The 19012-nt window shown below is 42.7% G+C and overlaps 1 protein-coding gene across 1 annotated transcript in view; it reads right to left on the bottom strand.

Annotated features, from left to right (window-relative positions):
* Positions 1-18261, bottom strand: part of LAPTM4B (lysosomal protein transmembrane 4 beta) — a 66995-nt gene extending 48734 nt beyond the window's left edge. The window contains exons 1-2 of the mRNA XM_075706060.1: positions 18166-18261; positions 1344-1455 (exon numbers count right to left, since the gene is read on the bottom strand). Coding sequence (XP_075562175.1) covers positions 1344-1455; positions 18166-18261 — 208 coding nt within the window. The remainder of the gene's footprint in view (positions 1-1343; positions 1456-18165) is intronic.
* Positions 18262-19012: the final 751 nt, after the last annotated feature.

Here is a 19012-nt window from a genome sequence, read left to right as displayed (position 1 = left end):
CAAAACAGAATTACTGTTTTAAAGCCTTGGGCACTGGCAGGCCTCTGATGTCGGCTATATAAAACCACACTGACAGACAGTCATTACCAAGGTTAATCTCTGAGAATTAGGACAAGGCAGTCAGTTTTAATATGTCAGAATCAGCTAGGAGCCCATCTGTATCTACTATGGTCCTTACTTTCTTAAATCCAGTTATATAAAGAGATTTTTAGTTGGAAGTTGTAGGTGGTTTTTCAATGAAGACACAATAAAGTAGCAATTGTCCCTTATTATTAATTAAATGTAGGCCCTCAAGGCATATCTGCACTAAAGAACTTGTGGAAATAAGCATCCCTTAACTGATACCCAGCAGCTCTGACACACCATGGGTGCAATTATTTTTCTCACATGTGGGGCTACTCTTCCTACTGATATTTTTTATTGACTTCAGTAGGAATGAGCAAAGGCCTTTGAGCCTTTTGCTGCAGATGGGTGCGATTATGAGCAGCAAGACACCAGTGTAACTAGTAGGAGACCTTGTTTCAGATTACTGCGAGAAACGTTGAACGTAACAATCTTGTGAGCAGAAATGAAAATAAAGAGACATTTTTATCAAAATCACATCGAGGGAAAACTTTTCTAGATACCTATTAAATGGCAAATCAACAAACCAAACATCAGCAAATAGTTTGAAACAGTCATGGAAGAAAGAAGCGTTCACAAAGGACAGGAGGTTTTTGCAGGTGATATAAATGGCCTGGCTCATCCTTCCCTGAAACTGTATTGAAGATTTTCTATAATGTCCTTTGGAAAAAAGGATGCAGCCCTGTGTTATCACTTATGTTATATGCCTATGACTATACAGTTAATTCTTATACTTGCACCTATTACAACAGGTTTGTGCAAGTCATACCATGTGCACATGGGGGGGGTGTATAAATACATACAACATGAATGAATACATTCAGCCAGTTACAGAAACAGCAGTATGGATTCGTATGCATGTGCAGGCACTACCAGACATGGTGCTAGGAGGTGCAGAGACTCCATATCTCCCTGTGTCTTGCAAAATACCCCTGGGGCTTTCAGCATCATGCTCAGGGATAACATCTCCATGTCAAGGGTTGGCTCTGCCCTGCCAAGCCAGGACACAGCAGAGCAGATGGATTACTAATAGGTAACAGATAAGGTTACTACTAGGTAACCAATTTGAACTGTGCCATGAATACACCTTTCACAATAAAAATATATCTGTAAGATACCAAGGTGAAGCAATGAATAAAGGACAATAATTACTGAAATGATAGGACAGTTACATACATGCTGGAGCAATGAGTACTAGCATTTAGGCAGTTTGTACTTACTGGCATCATCCATAAATTCAAATTCACCCCCTAATTCAGCACTGGTTAGGTGGTACTGGTCAGGATCAGTCAGAGCGCTCAGCAGAATCAGCAATACCACCGAATTAATAATCTATAGAGAAGAGAAAGGGAAAAGGGTCAGACTGTGAAAGTAATCTGTGGAAAAGCTCTGGGTAGGATATACCTGCCACACTCCATGCCAACTACGGAGTTTTCCAACTGCAAAGCTGTGTATTTAACTGCAATTAATTTCTCTGGGTTTGTGTAAACAGGACCTATTTCTTCCCCAAGTGGTGGCAGGAAAATGAAACAAAACATGGATTACACCTTGTTCCGACTCTCTCCCATACCATGAGACAAGTTACCACTGCTCTTTCAGATTCTAAAACATGTTAGCACATCCATTTCAGTTTGTTCTGTTGCAAAAGCTAAAATCAATTAAAAAATTTTGAGATTATTACAAATGAGCGCTGTAGTCAAGGATTATTAGAATGGCAGAGCTGGAATTGTGGACAGGCCTTGTGAAATTGCTAGATGTTCAAAGAGGAGCTGATTTGCTGGAAAAGACTGAATTTTAAAAAAGGCCATGAGTGATGAGTTGATTCACATGACCTGCTAAATCATGAGGCCTTGGGGGGACAGGAGTAGGTGGCAACATGAGCCCAGTGTCTGATGTGCGCATTCCTGTGTCATATGGCACAGAGAGACATTCACATACACTGAGGCCTTGGCTATGAAATGCAGTAAGTGAATTAAATGCAAGAATTTAGTATCAAGTGATTCAGTAGAAGCAGATTGACAAGTATCAGCTATGACAGGAACCCAGAGGTAGCCAAGAGATATATTTTAAAACAAATCTGAACAAAATGTTCCTATCACTTTGAAGCGAAGAGGACTAACTGCAAAAAAGCAGATTGCTCAGCACGAAATAATGCAGCCTGGCTAAAACATTATTCTACAGGAAGGTAACTGATGAACAGGAAAATGGAGAGAAGAAAGCTGATAATAGACTATGCTGGGAAAGATTAATTTTTATTGCTTTGGTTTTCACTTCGAAGTCATCCTAATCTGATCACAGGTTACTAACAGCAACAAAAAGGTGCAGGAACACAGGCTATAATAAAACATGAACAGGCTAGAGAATTTCTTGGGTAAGATAAATACTTTTTGATAGGAAGATTCCATCAAGTTTAGCTGATACCAGATCTGTTAGCTATGACCTTTGAAAAATTGTTGAGAATAGATAGAGTTCACAAGACAGGGAAAGAGCAAGCACAGTTTATGCCTTTAAAAAGCAGAAAGGCCATATAAAGAATTTCTGGCTAGATAGTGAGATTTAAGAATAAAATAAACCCAAAACTGGATAATCAAGTATTCTCCCCATTAGGACTTCAAATTTGTATGGTCATAACCAACAATCACCATGGGCTTGTCAAGGACAAACCGTAATTAATTCATCTTATTTTCCCTCTCTGACAGGCTAAGAGGCCTTGTGGACAAGGAAAAAGCAGTAGATATCACCTCTTTGCATGTTAGCAAGCCTTTTGACATTATGAGGTTCTCATAAATGAGCTAGGAAAACCTGGTTTGTTTGAAAGTGCAGGAAGGCGAGTGCACAAACAGCTGGACAGTTGTAACAAAATAATAGTTGTCAAGGATTCACAGCCAGTGCAGAAGATATATTGATTAGGGTTCTCCAGTATTATTGAAATACTTGGTATTTCAAGCCACTTGTGACTTGTATTTTTTTTTAATTTGCAGACAATGCCAAGATGTAAGCACTTTAGGAGATAAGCTTAAAAAGATTTTGACTAACTATGGCAGAATTCAGACAGTAGAGCACAATTCAGTACCAACAAGCACAGAGCATCACATTTGTGGCAAACTGTAGAAGAACAAGAGAAGAAATAACTGAGTAGGTAATAGTTCCTCAGAAAGAAGTCTGGGTATGACAGTGAATGAACTGAACTCGACCCAGCGCCATCCATGAGCTCATCTTTGTGGCTGCGTGGTGGTGGGCAGTACTGCAGAAACCTGGGTATTAGATGCACAAGCATCCTCCCACTCGCCCTCCAAAGGGCCTCTGCAGAAAGGGCCCAGTTCAAAGTCCTTCTAAAACATACCAAGAAAAACCCTGAGGAGGATTCTGCAATAGAAAAGAAGGTGACCAGACATCTAGAAAGTGTGACTGACAGGGAAAAAAAAAGATTGTTTAGTGAGGAGAAGGCGGAGGGAGATGCTCTCAGTCTTTCATATGCAGAAAGGTGAGGAAAAGGAGGAGGCAATAGACTTCCCTGAAGATCCACTGTGAGATGAGTAAAGTAGCAGATTTAAATTACAGCAAAAGGAAATTTAGGTTAGGCAGCTTGCTGAACAATAAGAACAATCAGACAGCAGAAGAGATTGTCTGGAGGGGGTTAGAAATCTTCATTACTGCATTTTTTCATAGAACAGTTAAATAGCTTTGTGTTGGGAATGCTGTAGCCATAGATGGTCTTGGCTTGGCTTTGAAGACAGGTCAGATGAGTGTCAAGATTCAAAGTTATATTCTGTATATCCTACTAATTTTTAACATCAAGTGTAACTTATAACTTTATATTGCAATCCAGTTCTTGCTTTATACTCTCTTGCGGAAAGCTAGAGGACATATGCCAGTAATAAATATGTTACTTAAGGAGAGTACTTAAAATAACCAAGCAGTCAGAAACTGTAAACGTATATAGTGTTGCTATTTTAAAGGCATATGAGTTTAATCTTTTGTACATATATAGTCAGGAAGATTAATAAAATACTGATCTAGGCACTCTACTTTCTCCATATGGATATGTCCAGATTCAGATTACGTGTTCGTCAGCATTGCCTTTAAGTCTCCATATAAGACACAGATTGTGTTTGCCTGATCTGAAGCCTGCTGTGGTCAGTAGGAATCTCTCTAATGCTCTTTAGTGCATCACTTTTCTGTTCTAGCAGGTTGTTCTCTTGAGATGCTCATAATGATCTCTGAGCACCTTCCATCTGCATTGTCAGGAGTGCAAGTGAAATACTTCATGTGTTTATTTGCTCACCTTCTTTCTCCAAGAAGAAATATGTGCACACTTGGGTGTATTGTATTTGTTAGGGTTTTTCTTTTGTTTTGAAAGTGATGCAACTGCTGAATTTTGAAAAATGCTTTAATATATACATTTAACCTTCCTAAAAGCTTACCGATGTAGCATCTTCCAAGGACACATAATCAAGGACAAGAGTATAAAGTGATTCCCTGTTGATACATGCAGTTGGTATGAGAGTTGAAATCTCTGTGCTAGCAAAAGCAAAGGACATTTTTCTGCTCTCTCAATAGGGCCAAGATTTCCTTCAACATGTTTTACATTCCTTCAGCAACAAATAATGCAACGACTAATTAACAATGTTTAGAAAGCATTTGCATTATGCAAAGTTTCAGTAAGCAGCTACGCCCTATACCTTCCCAATGAGACATGTCATCCTCCTTTTATGGATGGAGAAACAGAAACATGTTCATGAACATGCAGCAGCGTGGTGTTCAGCAGCAAGATTTTGCACTATCAAGTCAGAACTGTGACCAAAGGGTCCTGCTGGCTTACAGCCATGGTGCTACCCAGAGTTATAGGAGAGGAGCCCTGGGGACTCTAACAAGCCTTACTGGCCCTGCCCAGCTCCACCTTGACCTCCCCACACCCCTGCCCATGGCCCAGGACTCCATTTCAGCTCAGCCTGGGGGTCATGTGTCCCTGCCCCAGTAGCACCACAGGAGTGCCGGTCTCCAGCCATGCTTCTTGGATGGACACCTTGAATGCATGTTGTAGCTTGTCTCCAGTTGTGCCCCTGGTCTTTCCCCCTTTTGCTCCTGGTTGGGCTCCCTCAATGGCCCCTGACCCTGGTTCATCACCTGCATGTTGGGGGTTGTTGATGGGACCCTGTTACCAGCCCCCAGTTCTGCACCTGGGCTCAGCACCTCCAGGATGGTGCCCAGAGTGCCCAAACAAAAGACTGGACAAAGATCCCACAGAAAGTCCTAGAAATGCCCAACTGTCCTCTTATCTTGATAAAATAAGAATTTAAAAAATCCCCAAATGTTGCTTCTCTGGCATCCAGAAGGAATACATCCACCTTCTTGTCTATGTAGGATGAAAATAACTCTGCTTTGTAGAGACCCCAGAATGTGTAATCATAGAATCATAGAATGCTTTGGGTTGGAAGGGACCTTTAGAGGTCATCTAGCCCAACCTCCCTGCAGTGAGCAGGGACAGCTTTAACCAGATCAGGGTGCTCAGAGCCCCGTCCAACCTGACCTTGAATGTTGCCAGGGATGGGGCCTCTACCACCTCTCTGGGCAACCTGTTCCAGTGCTTCACCACCCTCATTGTAAAAAACTTCTTTCTAATGTCTAGTGTAAATGAAAAGGGGAAATATTATGGGACATATTATGGAGGAGATAGCTAGTCCAAATATTGGAGCATTACTTGGATTTCCTGCTCTGGGCTTAGAAAACACAGTTGCAGATTTGAGTAGAAGGTACTTTAAACAGTAACAACTGTGTGAGAGAAGGTACGTGCAGGCATGAGGGAGAAAGGCAGCACGTGCTGCGAGTAGGACCAGCACCACCAGCCACTGATACTGCTTCCAGCTGTAGAATCATAGAATCGTTTAAGTTCAGAAAGACCTTTAAGATCATCCAGTCCAACCATGCTGTACTGTGATAAAGAACTGGCAGCTTATGTACGACGTGAGGCAGCTCTGCTAGAGGGAACATATAGCACTTAGGATGCAAGGAAGCAACCTCACGTCTTCCGCAGAGAGCATCCAGCATTTAGAAACTATATAATGCACTAAAATTTAGACCTCTGCCACCAGTGAGTTGTCTTCTTTCCCACATCATTTGTTCCAGAGATCAGCAGTGAACTGTGGTGACCCATGGAGATAAAATGCAGGGGAGGGAAGGTGTCTGGGACCACTGTATCAACAGGTGATGAGAAAATGGGTACCACTATAATTTCAGACCCTTCACTAACATGCAGCTGCATCATATCTACCCCAGCTCACCTAAAATAAAATTAGTTCCAGTAGCTCATAAGAGCATGCCATTAATACAGATCCTTTTGCTGATCCCTAACTCAAGCAGAGAGAGAAATGTTCAAGCCAGTGACTTACACAGATGTCTGTAAATACTAAAAAAATTGCCAAGACTTAGAATGGCTTAATTTGTCCTTGCCTTCCTCTAGCTTACAGTTGAAATAAAATTGCTCTGATAAAGGAGTTTAGAAGAGGAAATATTAAGCTCACTTTAACTCAATACATTGCATTATTTGTTTCTATTGAAGTCCACAGGGTCCCCTCTACAAATATTCTGCTACAGTTCTCCCAAGATTTGCTAATGCAATGAAGAGCGTTCCTTATATTTACAGGAAAAAGTAAGAAAACCCCCTAGCTTTATTTATATTGAGGGTTCAATTTATAACTGAATCCATGCGTGTGACGGTCTGGATGCTGTCTATGTGGTGAAAGATACGCTGTTAATTCTGGGCCTGTTTTCAGCCTCACTGAACTCAAGAGAGAACCACTTAAGTACACTCCTTAAATCTCTGCGCTGGTGAAGCACTAACTTGCTGCCTGTGCTCCCCATCGGGCGCCCTTTACAGTTCCAGAGAGCTGGTTTAATGACAGCGAACACCCCAGTAATATTTAGGTATAAAACCTCCATACTTTTAGATAAGGGGAGAAAAATAAAAAACTGCAAAATAAACTTTGTTTTTATGGTATAGAACATAATGAAAAACTAGATTTAATGAAAACACAGTCATTCTGGGTTAACCCCCCAATTTTCTGTAGTCCGCATTAGTGAATTATAATACTGGGATTGATATAGGTAGCTAGTTACCGAAAGCATCACTGTGGTTTACTCTATAGTCCCATACCTAACACAGTATGAGCTACTAGATTAAAAAGGAGATGATGTTTCTGAACAAAAAATGGCTGTGACTGAGCAGCAAATAACAGCAGATTTCTCTGAGGACTTTGAATGGCAAGCCATCTCAGGGTGTTGCTGACCAAGGCTCCTAAACCTTGGCCAGGTTTTGAACTGGTGCGCACAATTCTAGCATATTTAAAAAACTCCACAAAACTGGCAGGGTTTAGTTTGTTGCCCTCTACAGAGATGCTATTGAAGAAAATCACCAATGACATTAATTTTACTAGTAAGAAATCCTAAATTTTTTTAACAAAACTGAAGAAAGTCTCAAGCAAAACTGTATGCCCTCCATGCCCCTTCAAAAAACTCAAGGTAAGTTTATGACTCTAAGTGTTTGTCCTCTATAGAAACAAACCCCCAATCTTAAACTATTTTGCTCCTTGAAGTCTGTAAATATTTTAGAATACTTGGATATTTGAACTCAGTATTACTGTTAGAAAAAGTAAGAAAGTGTGGAAAATGTATAGTTAAGCTAACTCAACATCCTTAATTCTCCCCATCTACCATTGCCTTCCCACCTGGCATGTTCTTTGCATTTTTCTTGCTTTTTTCTTTTGGCATAGAAGACATTAATAAAAGCAAGAACACTTTTGTTCATCAAGAGGACAAAAGAAACCTACAAAAGGGAAAAAAGTCAAGTTTAGCTCAATAGTTCAGGGTAGATCTGCGCTATCTGGGGCACCTTTCCCAAACTTATTTTGTTAGCATTGATGATGAGTTAAAGTTTATGATCTATTGCCCCATATAGGCAAATTTTTCTATCTCCTCTCTCTCTCTCCCTGTTAGGCAAAGTATATTTTTTTTTCTGAATTCTGATTAAAGTGGAAACAAGGAGGCAATTTTAGCAATAAGGGTTTTGCAGTTGTCTGACTGCTGTGGACAGTAGGAAAACAATGTGAGAAGGCATGACGTGACCCCCTCATGGCAACAATTCAGTCATCTTCCCCCTCAGGGCACATAGGACCCAGGACCTATATCTGAGCCCACCTCAGTCAGTGGCTTGAACTCCTAGGAAAGAAGGAGCAGGAGAATCCTGGCTGCCAGAGTAGATAGATACCTCTCTCTCTTTTTTTCTGCTGTGTAAGCCTTCTGCCTCATGCTAATGAAAATGTTTCAGCTTTCCAATGCAGGGGGACAAGCTGCAGCTGTGTTAGTGATACACAAAACAATGAATGGTCCAAGGAAGGAAACCCGGACACCCTTAGTTATCTTTTCACCCAGTGAAACGTAACAGTGTGAAAAGAAACAGAAAGATGGTCACACAGAGTTGGGTTAAAGGAAATCCTTCACGACTTTCACCAGTGAAAGTCATTATCAGACATTGTTACTGAAGCCAAAAGGTTGGAGGAATACAGAAAAGGATGAGCTGTTTATTCAGGAAATGCAAGTGCTTAGTTGTATTACAAAGCATCTTAAAAACAAAACATAAGCCTCCATGCTTCAGGTTATTGTCCACCTTAAAATAATAGTAGACTAAAATAAAATGTCTTCCCTGCATAAGTCATTCTTTCTTACTTCCCTGTGTGGTTTCTCAAAGCATATGCTTCTAGCTGTTACCTGAAATGCTGCACTGGAATAGGGAGAGCATTAGTCAGATCAGAAGTAGCAATTAAGTTTTTATGTTCTTTAATCTGGAGAAGACAGGGTAGAGTCTGCAATTCTTGTTGCTTATTTTTCCAAATTATTCATGAGAAGTCAAAGAATGATCCAGGCAGGCTCAGACTAGTGTATTACAGAGTGCATATTATAGAGAGCATATAATAGAAAGCTGCATTAAATATTTTAATCAGACTTTAAATATAAACTCAACTTTGATTATTATAATGACACTAAGCATTGAACTTTAAAGACTATGCTGATTAAATCGATAGAGGAAGTCCAGCATAATTTATCAGCACTCTTCTATACAAATGACTCAACTACTGCCTACTGCCAGCCTTTTAACGGTCCTAAAACCCAAACCACAAGAGGTCTGTTACTAATGAAATGTGGTAATGACTAAATTTATAAAAGAAAAATCAGATGGACAAACTGTGCAGGATGCACACTGGAGGTTTCTGCTTCCCTGGAGATAGAGTTTAATTTGTTATATACTTAATCTTAGTCCTGTCATGGTTTAAGGAAATAGGATATTTGTATGCAAATTTGTCGGTGGATTCTTTGTTACTTTTACATTGTATTTAAATGAAGTTGAACCTGTTTCTGAGCAACGTCCTGAAAATGATTGCTGAAGTCTTCTTCCCAACCTTGGAGAAATATAATCATATAATATTGCCAGACCAACTCACAATTTCTACTAAAGCACATCTCAGTTCAGGATGCTGTGGACAGCTAGCAAAGAATTGGTACGCATTAAAACCTTATGAGAAAAAAGAGTTGTTCAGCTGGTCAGTTGGGATTTGTCCTTGACTTCCAGAAATTGATTTGAGTCTTGCAGGTTACTGTGAAAGGTTGAGGGCAGACCTGTGAAAGTGTCACTGTTGATGTGAGTTGTGGTAGCTCCCATGGGTCTGAACCTTAATGTGCACTTGTGACAGAGGACGGGCCAGTCAATGAAGCTGTAACTGAGCAGTTGAGTACTTGGGCTGGATTGCCCAAGGCAGCTGGCCATGGCCAGCAGCTAGTAAGTCTTACCCACGCCAGCTCACAATGCTGTCTGGGCTCAGACTCACCTCTCGCCTCTTTGGACATATGTTACTGCACTGGTGAGAGGAGCGTGCCCCAACTTTTGACAGTGAGCCACATATGCCCACTTCATTAAGAAAAACACACCAAACCTTTGATAATTATTCTTGTGTAGTCACCACAGGCAATATCCACAGAAACCATGCAAGGGATCAGGGCTGTCAGTAGTAAACTCCATCCTTGCATCACTCTGCAACCCAAGGCAGTGATTTAGTTTGCAAGGAAGAAGCAGGCACACCACAAAGGATGGTACAGTGCAGATTATTACTGAAATAGTATACAACGTGATCACATGTACCCGATCTGTCTGGGCACAGCTGTTTCACAGCTGGAAAATGCACCTCCGCACGGTGAAAATCTTCCACAAACCTGTGTTTCTGCCAAAAGCATTTGCCTGTCTGTTTTAAGTAGCTTAATATATCTCCTGACAGAGCAAGACCTTGCTCAGCATAAGCCAGGAATGAAATGAAATGAAAACCAGCCACAGCACTTTAAAAAGCTCTTCTAAGGCAGAGGACTAGGATGACGGTAGTCAGGGCTGACTGCAGGCATCTGAAAGAGAGCAGAGCCGCAGCAGGTGCAGGAACAGTGCGCTAGGCTCAAGTCCAGATTATTTCTTCGGTGATGCCTTGATGGCAGATTCAGTACCACAGATCGACCAGGAGCACTCTCTTCAGCAACGAGTGTGTTTTTTCTCTTCCTATTCTGCTGTTTGAAGATTTGGGGCTTGAAACCTCCAGTCCAGCTGCAGAACACCACAGAAACTCCCGTGCACGTTTTCAAGCCTGGGACACTTTAAACTTCCAGAGTTATACAGTCAAAGCATGAGCCTCACAGTAAAACCAGAGAAAAAGAAAGCAATCCAGGAAATTAATTCCTGGCTATTTCGCAACATCCATTCCATATGTCCAGGAATATATAAGACTAATTGCATTTTCACTGACGTCAGTCTAATCAACGATCGGTTTACGAAGCTTAATGTGTTCTCCTCTGGCTCACTAGGAGATACATATTAACCTTCAACACAACTTCTAAACGCATTTTACCTGATTAATGTAATACCTCCTCTCCTTTCTATAAATACATTCATGAGTTTTGTATAAAACCCAAATGTAATTATAGCACACTGGACTCTTAATGGGTTTCTTTCCTTTAACAAGCATTTATGTAAACTTTGCTCCTCTTACAACAAACCATCTGTTTTCTCACTGGAGGGAGACAACTGTTCTTTGTAATCCCAGTGAATTTATTATCCAGTTGAAGGCCTTACTAAGGAAAAAAGGGTTATTTTACAAAAGTTTACATTTTCTGAATTGATAAGTGTGTTGATTAGAAGAGACAACTGTGTCATTATTCTGGACAACTGATGCAGATTATCAGCTATAGTTGCAATGATTCATACACTCTGGGAAAAATCCCACTGCGGTATTTGGGGTTATAAGAAAACTTGTGCATGTAAGGAGATTAGAGCTTAAAGAAGTTTTCAGAAATCCTTGTGTTGTGTTACAGACTAAGAAACCATTCAGTAAATGCATGGACTGTCCAAAAGATGCTTACAAGAAATTTTAGCCCTCCAATGCCTTAAAAAGTTTTTAAATAAAAACATTAATAAGCACACTAATGTGTGACAGAGTCTGCTGTTTCTGCTCCTCTCTGCAACACAGCAAACACACAAACCTGGTTATTTTCACTCAGAACAGAAAGCACACATAACACCAATGAATCCATCCTTTTTTCAGATAATCTTTCTGGCCTGTTCATGGATTGATTCTGTCACCCAGAGGTGAGTGATTAGGGTCTTTGCAAGCTGTCTTACTGATTGTGTGATTTAAATTCCTCCCATATGGTACTTTATTTTGTAATTGAACTGAAGAGGCCCTGAAACATGAATTGGAATGAGGAGGGAAGGATGTGGGATAAGGCCCTGCACTGCAAAAACCAACCTGGGTTTGCACATGGTAGGAAGGAGTTATTTAAGGAGTTCTCCAGAAGCCATTCTTGAAGCAATTAATTGTTATATTATTTAATACTGTCTCTCTAGATAAGTTACAATCAGAATGTAGTTATTGAGAAGGTCCTTCAGACAAGACACATTTTGTTCATGCTAATTATCAGTGGTGGCCTTTATTCTTTGCTTTATCGTGTCTAAAATGCATACATATATTTTCAGTTTTTTAAGAAAGTACCATGCAGGCCCTGAGCAGGTATTCGTGTGCAGGATCAGTCATTTATTTCTCGCTGGTCTTGAAGAAGATAATGAAATGGATGAGATCCACTCCAAGAGCAAATACCCTGAACCTCCTCTGGTTCCAGTCTTAGTTGGATATTCAACATGTACATCAATCATACAGGGAAGCCTTTGAAAGTAGGATTCATATTTTTCTTTATTCATAATGAATTCCAAGTTGCCTCTCCACTGACCTCAAAAGCAAATATGTGCGCAAAGCAGCAAGTCTCCAATGAGTTACTTGGGAATGCTACTATTTTTTTACAAGATGTCAGCTTTTTTTTTAATGAAAGGAAGTACGGACAATAGAAAAGCTAATGATAATTTTATAGACACGGTATTCGGGACATAAATATTTAGTCACTTCAGCCACTTCCACTACAAGAATTGGGAATCTCAAGTAATTTCAGATTATATTCTGACCCCTTCACCTGCCAGTGGAGAAATTTCACCTGCTGCTGACACTGTATCTCCTACCAAGGGCTGGGAATTAGCCATGTCATTGGCACCATCCAGCTCTTCCCCCTGAACATACTGCCCAGGGCTGGGCCATGGAGGGGCAATCACCTTGTGAACCCACAATGAGCCCCATTCTGCAAGACTTCTTCCTCCAGTGCCACCAGTACCGGACTGTTAGTGGAGGTGGTAAAGGCAGCACTGCCTGCAGGATAACCTGACCCAACACCCAAGCTGTATCACACTGGCATGACACGGGAAGCAACATCCCTGGCTGATATGAAGGAATAGAGCCTTCAGTGAGCTGGCTGATGTACTATGAACGTTTGTATGTAGATAAAGTTGGAGATGCTTTGTTCTTAGCCAATTTCATTCCATATAAAAACAAAGCAAGCTAATTTTCTGAGTAAAACACAAAGACTCATACTTGCATTCATGCAAATTCCCACAACCTGGCACTGGGATAACAAAGTTTCCAACTCCCTGTAACATCAGGCTTTCTAATGGTGCAATTTCGCCCTTTTCACAACTTCAGGTCTTTTTTCAGTTTTCAAAATCTCCTGATTCTCACAGGTTTGAAAATAATTAATAACTTCATCTTTTCTTGGAATGTCTTTATTTTCCCTGAAAGGGCCTTTCCACCCTGTTCGAGGGACTCCTGCTTGCAACTCCTTGCTGCTGCAAGCAGTCTCAGACAGTGTAAAGGTTGCAGGAGTGGGGACAGAGCAGCTTGGAAGGGCCCCAGTGTAGGTATATTTTGTTTACATGAGCAGTCATGCTGATCTCTACTCCCTGCCAAGTAGGCCAAGATTTCAGTAATCTTCTAACTGGTATTTAAGCATATCTCCATGCGTGCTGTTTTGCACGGGGCTTGAAAAAGACAAGGAAATAAGTGTGGCCCAGTTACAAAATATATACCTTGATTCTCTTTTTGACATCAGGTCAAGTGCACTCTACTGATCTCAGCAGGGTGTTCAACCTGTAAATCAGTGAGGCCATAGCAACCAGTGCTTTTCTTTTTCTTTACAGTATAAAAAGACCACTACCAGTATGTTTTTTCATCCATTAGGATTCAGTCTTTTTATTAAAAAAAGACTGGGATGCAGACAGAAATTATGCATGTTTTCAGCTGCCTATTCAGAAAAATCCAGAACTGAAATGTCATGACTAGCAACTCATGCTGAGCTTTCCACAAACAGCAGCTCAAACGTTGAAGCCACCCTGGCTAAAAACTTCGGCTTGCTCTATTTATGTTCTTACCACGCGTCCTTCAGAGGGAACTGCACAACCTGAGAACTCGTGATTATAAAAGGCTCTCAGTCTTCCATTAGCTTTTATTTTTAGGCCCTCTGCCGGGGCCCCGGGGAGCATGGAGGGAGGTGGCGGACAGCTCCGGTGGGGCTGGACAGCTCCCGCGGCTCCCGGGGGACCAGGGCTCCTGGGGGTCCCTGGGGACCGTGGGGAGAAGCAGCCCCTGCCCAGGGCACTGCTGCAGTGGGGCGGGGCACACATTGCTGAAAAAATGAAATATCCTTGTTTTAATGCTCTTTTTTCCTGAACTGATGTCTTAAAGTTTTGTCTTCCCCCCTCCCAAGTCAATGGGAAATAATTCCGTTTGTCCCAGATGGTGCCGGTGGAGCCTCGGGGTGTGCATAAACCCCACCGCCATGTGTCGGGAGAGTGGGAAATCCTCCCGTGATGCTGTCAGCACATCTGGCGTTGGTCCTTCTTTGTGTTTTAGGTAAAGAAAGTGGAGTCCTTTTACTCAGGAAGAAGACATGCTGTGTTTATAAACGCTGTTACCGACGGGGATGTTACTCTGCCTCACCAGTACCGACTGGGTCACCTGGAGCTAGCACAGGTGCCAGCTTTCCCCTGGACTCCAGCACCTGGGGGAGATCAGAACTGAAGTTGGCTCATTTCAGCCTTGAACAGCATACTGATACAACTGCCTAGAACAAAACTAAGCTGCTGAAAGTGACCCTCTCATTTTCCTTAATTTTTTTTTCAAAATATGACACTCGTAAGACTTCCATGCCCAAAATGCTTCTGCGTTATTACTTGTGACCTCTGACTTCACGTTTGATACAATACAGCGAAATGTAAAGTCGCTGCCAGTAGGATAAAACCCAAAGATTAATAACCAGCTGAACCAAACTGGTCCTCAGGTTTTGAAATAATATTACCCCCCCCGTCCAGCCATATTAATGCCATCTTAATCTTCAGCATAATGTTTGGATTCAACATTGCAGCACCCCCTCTTAAGCTCTTCTCCCTAAGGCAGCACACCAGTTCCTGAAGTGCAGGCTATTCTGCAACCTGATTAGATAGTCTTTTCAGGAAATTTCCTTTGGCTGCTTCACCCTCTACAAGTTACTTTTTACACTGAAGTACCTCAGTGTTCTGTGATAGTACGTATATCGTACTATGTATACTCTATCACAGTATCATGTGATGCTGTATTATATGATTTTATTCTAGATGCAGTACCTATGGATCTATCAGGAAGAAACTACTGAAACACAAGATCTATAGAAACATTAGCATTCTGAGATCCATTATGTTCTAAAATAGAACAAAGTTAAATATTTATTTCCCACCTATTGATACTTTATGAGACCATTGTAAGTGTCCGGGGCTGCTGGGTGTGTGTTGGAAAAGCACACAATGTTCCTTCCCCTTACCTGTGTGGGAAAGTGCTCTCATCATGCAGCCCTGATGACTCCACCTGCACTCAGCTTCCTACTCTCTCCACTACTTGTAGGATCCCAAACATCTAATTAAAACGTGAAAACTAATGAGTTAAAACACCATCGCAGAGAAATGCACTATTTTTTCCACATTTACTCAGACATGAAATTCTGCGTCCTAAAATTATACTAACTCAAAACTGGTTCAACATGTGAAAAATATTGTTTTGAAAGCTGCCAAAACTTTTAAGCTACTATTTTTTCCTCCTTCAGAAGCCTCTGCTACTGAATCATTGTATTCATAGTCATAGAATTAATAAAACTTACACTTCACAGGTAGCAAGATATGCAAAAGCAACAACAAAACTATTCATTCTCTAGGGGGATGTTTTTTTTCTCAAGTAATTTCCTGTGAAGCATAATGGCAAACAGCACACAGAATACATGTTGGCATAGAAAAAAATAAAAGGGGTTTTTATTTGAACTGTATTTGAGGTAATGCTCATAGCTCACGTGTGATTTGGAGTAATGCACCCAAAATGCATGCAGAGAAAAAATTTGCCACCAGGACAGCATCTATTTTTATGTAAACCCTCAATAGCACATGATACCAAATCATAATTGTTCTTCTGAGATAAAACACTATTTTCGTATACGACTTTGTAAACCAAAACTTTCAACCAGGGTAGCTATTTACTGAAGGAGCTACTCCTTCCTTACTTATTTCTTCCTGACTTTGTAAGCTAGCAGAAAGGTTTAGTGTTTATTACTGACATCCATCTAAATTCCTATTCTTAATAGTTAACCTTAAAAATCAAAATATTTGCAATAGAGGAGAACGTACAGAAAGAGATGTGCACCCTGCCATGTTGTGCGCTATTGTCAGTTTGAAGTCATTCAGAAATCTGCCCTGAAAAATCTATGAAAGCAAAAGAAGCAAAGTAGGAAGAAGTGTAAATCAGGAAATCCCTGCTAGTTAGAAAAGAAAAATTTAAAACAGATTTTGCAGAAAAATACTACGTGAAATTGGGGCACTGGTATTTAAATGCTAGTAACTGAAAAGGTAACAAAGGCCAAAAAGCTGTTAGGCTTTTCTTTGTATCTAAGGCCAGCCGATGCACTTAAATTGCCTCTTCCTCAAATATCTTTAGGTCCACTGAACAGCTAAAATATCTGTATCCCTGTCTTTGTGGAGCCAATGTGAAAAGGCTTCATTCAGCTGAAGGCAGAAAGAAATAACAAGCACCCTGGAAGAAAAATTCAAAAGCTTTCAGGTCATATTAAAACTTATTGGAACATCACTGCAGCCAGGAAAAGAGGGGTGTCTTTTTCAATACTGTCAGTATTCCAGATACCACAGGCTGTGGATGTTGCTTTGAACTATATTTTATTAAACCAGGAGCAAGAAGTAGTTCAACCAATGCACCATTTTCTCAGTGGTGAAATATGTATTTTATAGGATGTAGAGCATTTTATATGATTTCTAGGACATAAATGTCAACATAGCCTTTTTATTACGCTGATTGAATTTATTTAATGAGCTGTCCTACAAGGGAGGCCAGCCCTGCATTTTTCACTTGCTTCTGAAGGGAATTTCAGTAGTTAGCAAATAAGCCTGGGTCTAATCTGCTTCCGTCTGCAATCATTTGAAAAATGATGCTTGGCAAACAGCTCTGCGTGGCCTTGGCATCAGGCGGAGGTTGCTTTCTCGCTTTCTCACACGAAGAGATGGGGAAGACTGAGCAGCCTGAGAAGTGCAGCTACATAACCCAAAGCGACGCACCAGCTCTTTTTATTCTTGTGACACGTTTGCAAACCCTGTGACTATGGCAGAGCCGGCTCTGGGAAAGCCGCTTTTCCTGCATTGCTACCCAAGGGATTGAGAAAAGATTGTCAAAGACAGGAGGGGAACTGAGGGCTTAATGAGCCTCCTCCTCACCAAATCTTTCCCTTGGCTGAATAACCAGGTGTCAAAACCTCTGGGACTGATGATAACCCATTAAAGCTCTGCCTCAAGGGTCAATTCCTCACTCACGTCCTATAACACTGACGGAGGAAAGAAGTCTTTCTAGTACCTGATAGCAGCTTCCTGAAAGGTTTCAGCTCTCTGCCAGGCAGACCAAGACACTGCTGACAAACACTTATCTGACAAACAAGGAACAGCGGTGACAAGAACACCCGACTTCGTCATGAAGCAGCGACCAGAGATGATAAAACAAGATTTTCAGTGCAGCGTGGTCAGGGTCCGGGCAGCCTTGCCAGAGCTAACGCACCAGCGGAGCCTCAGTGCCGCGGTCAACCCTGGCCTGAGAAACACCGCTCGAAGTTTGGGGCAGCCAGGAAAACCCCTCACACCGGGGATCTTCACTCATCTCACTTTCATCCCCAAACCAGCTTTTCGCTGGAGACGCTGGTGAGCCTGCCCGTGCTCTGCATCTCTTGCTCCCACTCCCCTGACCCTTAAACACGCACACGCTTCGTTTCCCAGTTTAGACAGAGACTAAACACCAGCCTCTGCCGTGCCGGGGGATAACCCGCGGGTTAGCGGCGGGGATGCGCTGGAGCTCGCGGAGCGTTACGCTGCTAATAATAACGTGACTCCTCGGAGGCTTATCTCCAAAAACCGCCCGGGCTGCGAGGGGCAGCCTTAGCTGCTGCGATGGGCATCCCCTCCGCCGAGCAGCACCTAAAGCTGCCCCTGCAGCCGGTGCCGAGCGGCCGGGCCGCGGGGACCCCCCCCCTCCCCGGGGGGGACGGGGACAGCCGGGGAGCCCTTACCAGGTACCAGACGCCGAGGATGATGGTGCCGGTGCGGACATGGCAGCAGAGGCAGCAGCTGTTGGAGTAGAAGCGCGCCCAGGGCGAGCTCAGCATCTCCGCCGCTCCTCCGGGCTCCGCGCCGCTCCGCGCCTCTCGCCGCGCCGCTCCGCGGGGGCGGGACCGGGGCCGGGGCCGGGGCTGGGGCCGCCCCTCCCGGCGGGCGGGACCGAGAGCGGCGGGACCCAGACCAGGCGGCGGCGGCGGCGGCGGCGGCGGCGGGGGCGGAGGGGGGTCCCCGCCGGGTCCCCGGGTGGGAGCTGCAGCTCTGCAGAGCGCGGTGCTGCCTTCAGCCAGCCCAGCCCCTCCGTGCCCGTGCCCGCACCAACACCAAGCCACCAACCCGGAGAAAAACCCAGAGCACTGGAGCAATCGCACCAAAGCAGGGAAGGATTTTAAAACACAAAGTTGAGGGGGTTCGGTGAGTTGACAGCCTGGCCTGCGTGTCCCCGGCATGTCACGGATGGTGGGAAAGTGCCGTTCTCCGGGTGGCCTTACCCACCCCTTCCCAGGCACTGCTGCGCCTGAATTAGTGTGATGAGAGCGAACCCTTGACTGTGCTTCCTTAGCAAAGCTTGTAGCTCGTCTAGTAATTCTTGATGGGCAAACCAGTAGAAATAAAACTCCATTCCAGTATAAAGAAAGATAATACCAAAGGAGATCATGGAACACTTTGGATTTGCCCCAAACTCTGAAGCCATGAGCATTTCTTTTCTTTCACAGTGCGCTCCTAATCCACTCCCAAAGCCACTGCTATTAAAGAGGCTGGAATTGCCCCACGTAACTGATAGGCAAGATTAACCTCACT

The sequence above is a fragment of the Pelecanus crispus genome, chromosome 2, assembly GCF_030463565.1.
Source record: "Pelecanus crispus isolate bPelCri1 chromosome 2, bPelCri1.pri, whole genome shotgun sequence".
Lineage (NCBI taxonomy): Eukaryota > Metazoa > Chordata > Aves > Pelecaniformes > Pelecanidae > Pelecanus > Pelecanus crispus.
The sequence above is the reverse complement of the archived record's forward strand: the minus strand, read 5'-3'. Positions and strand labels throughout refer to the sequence as shown.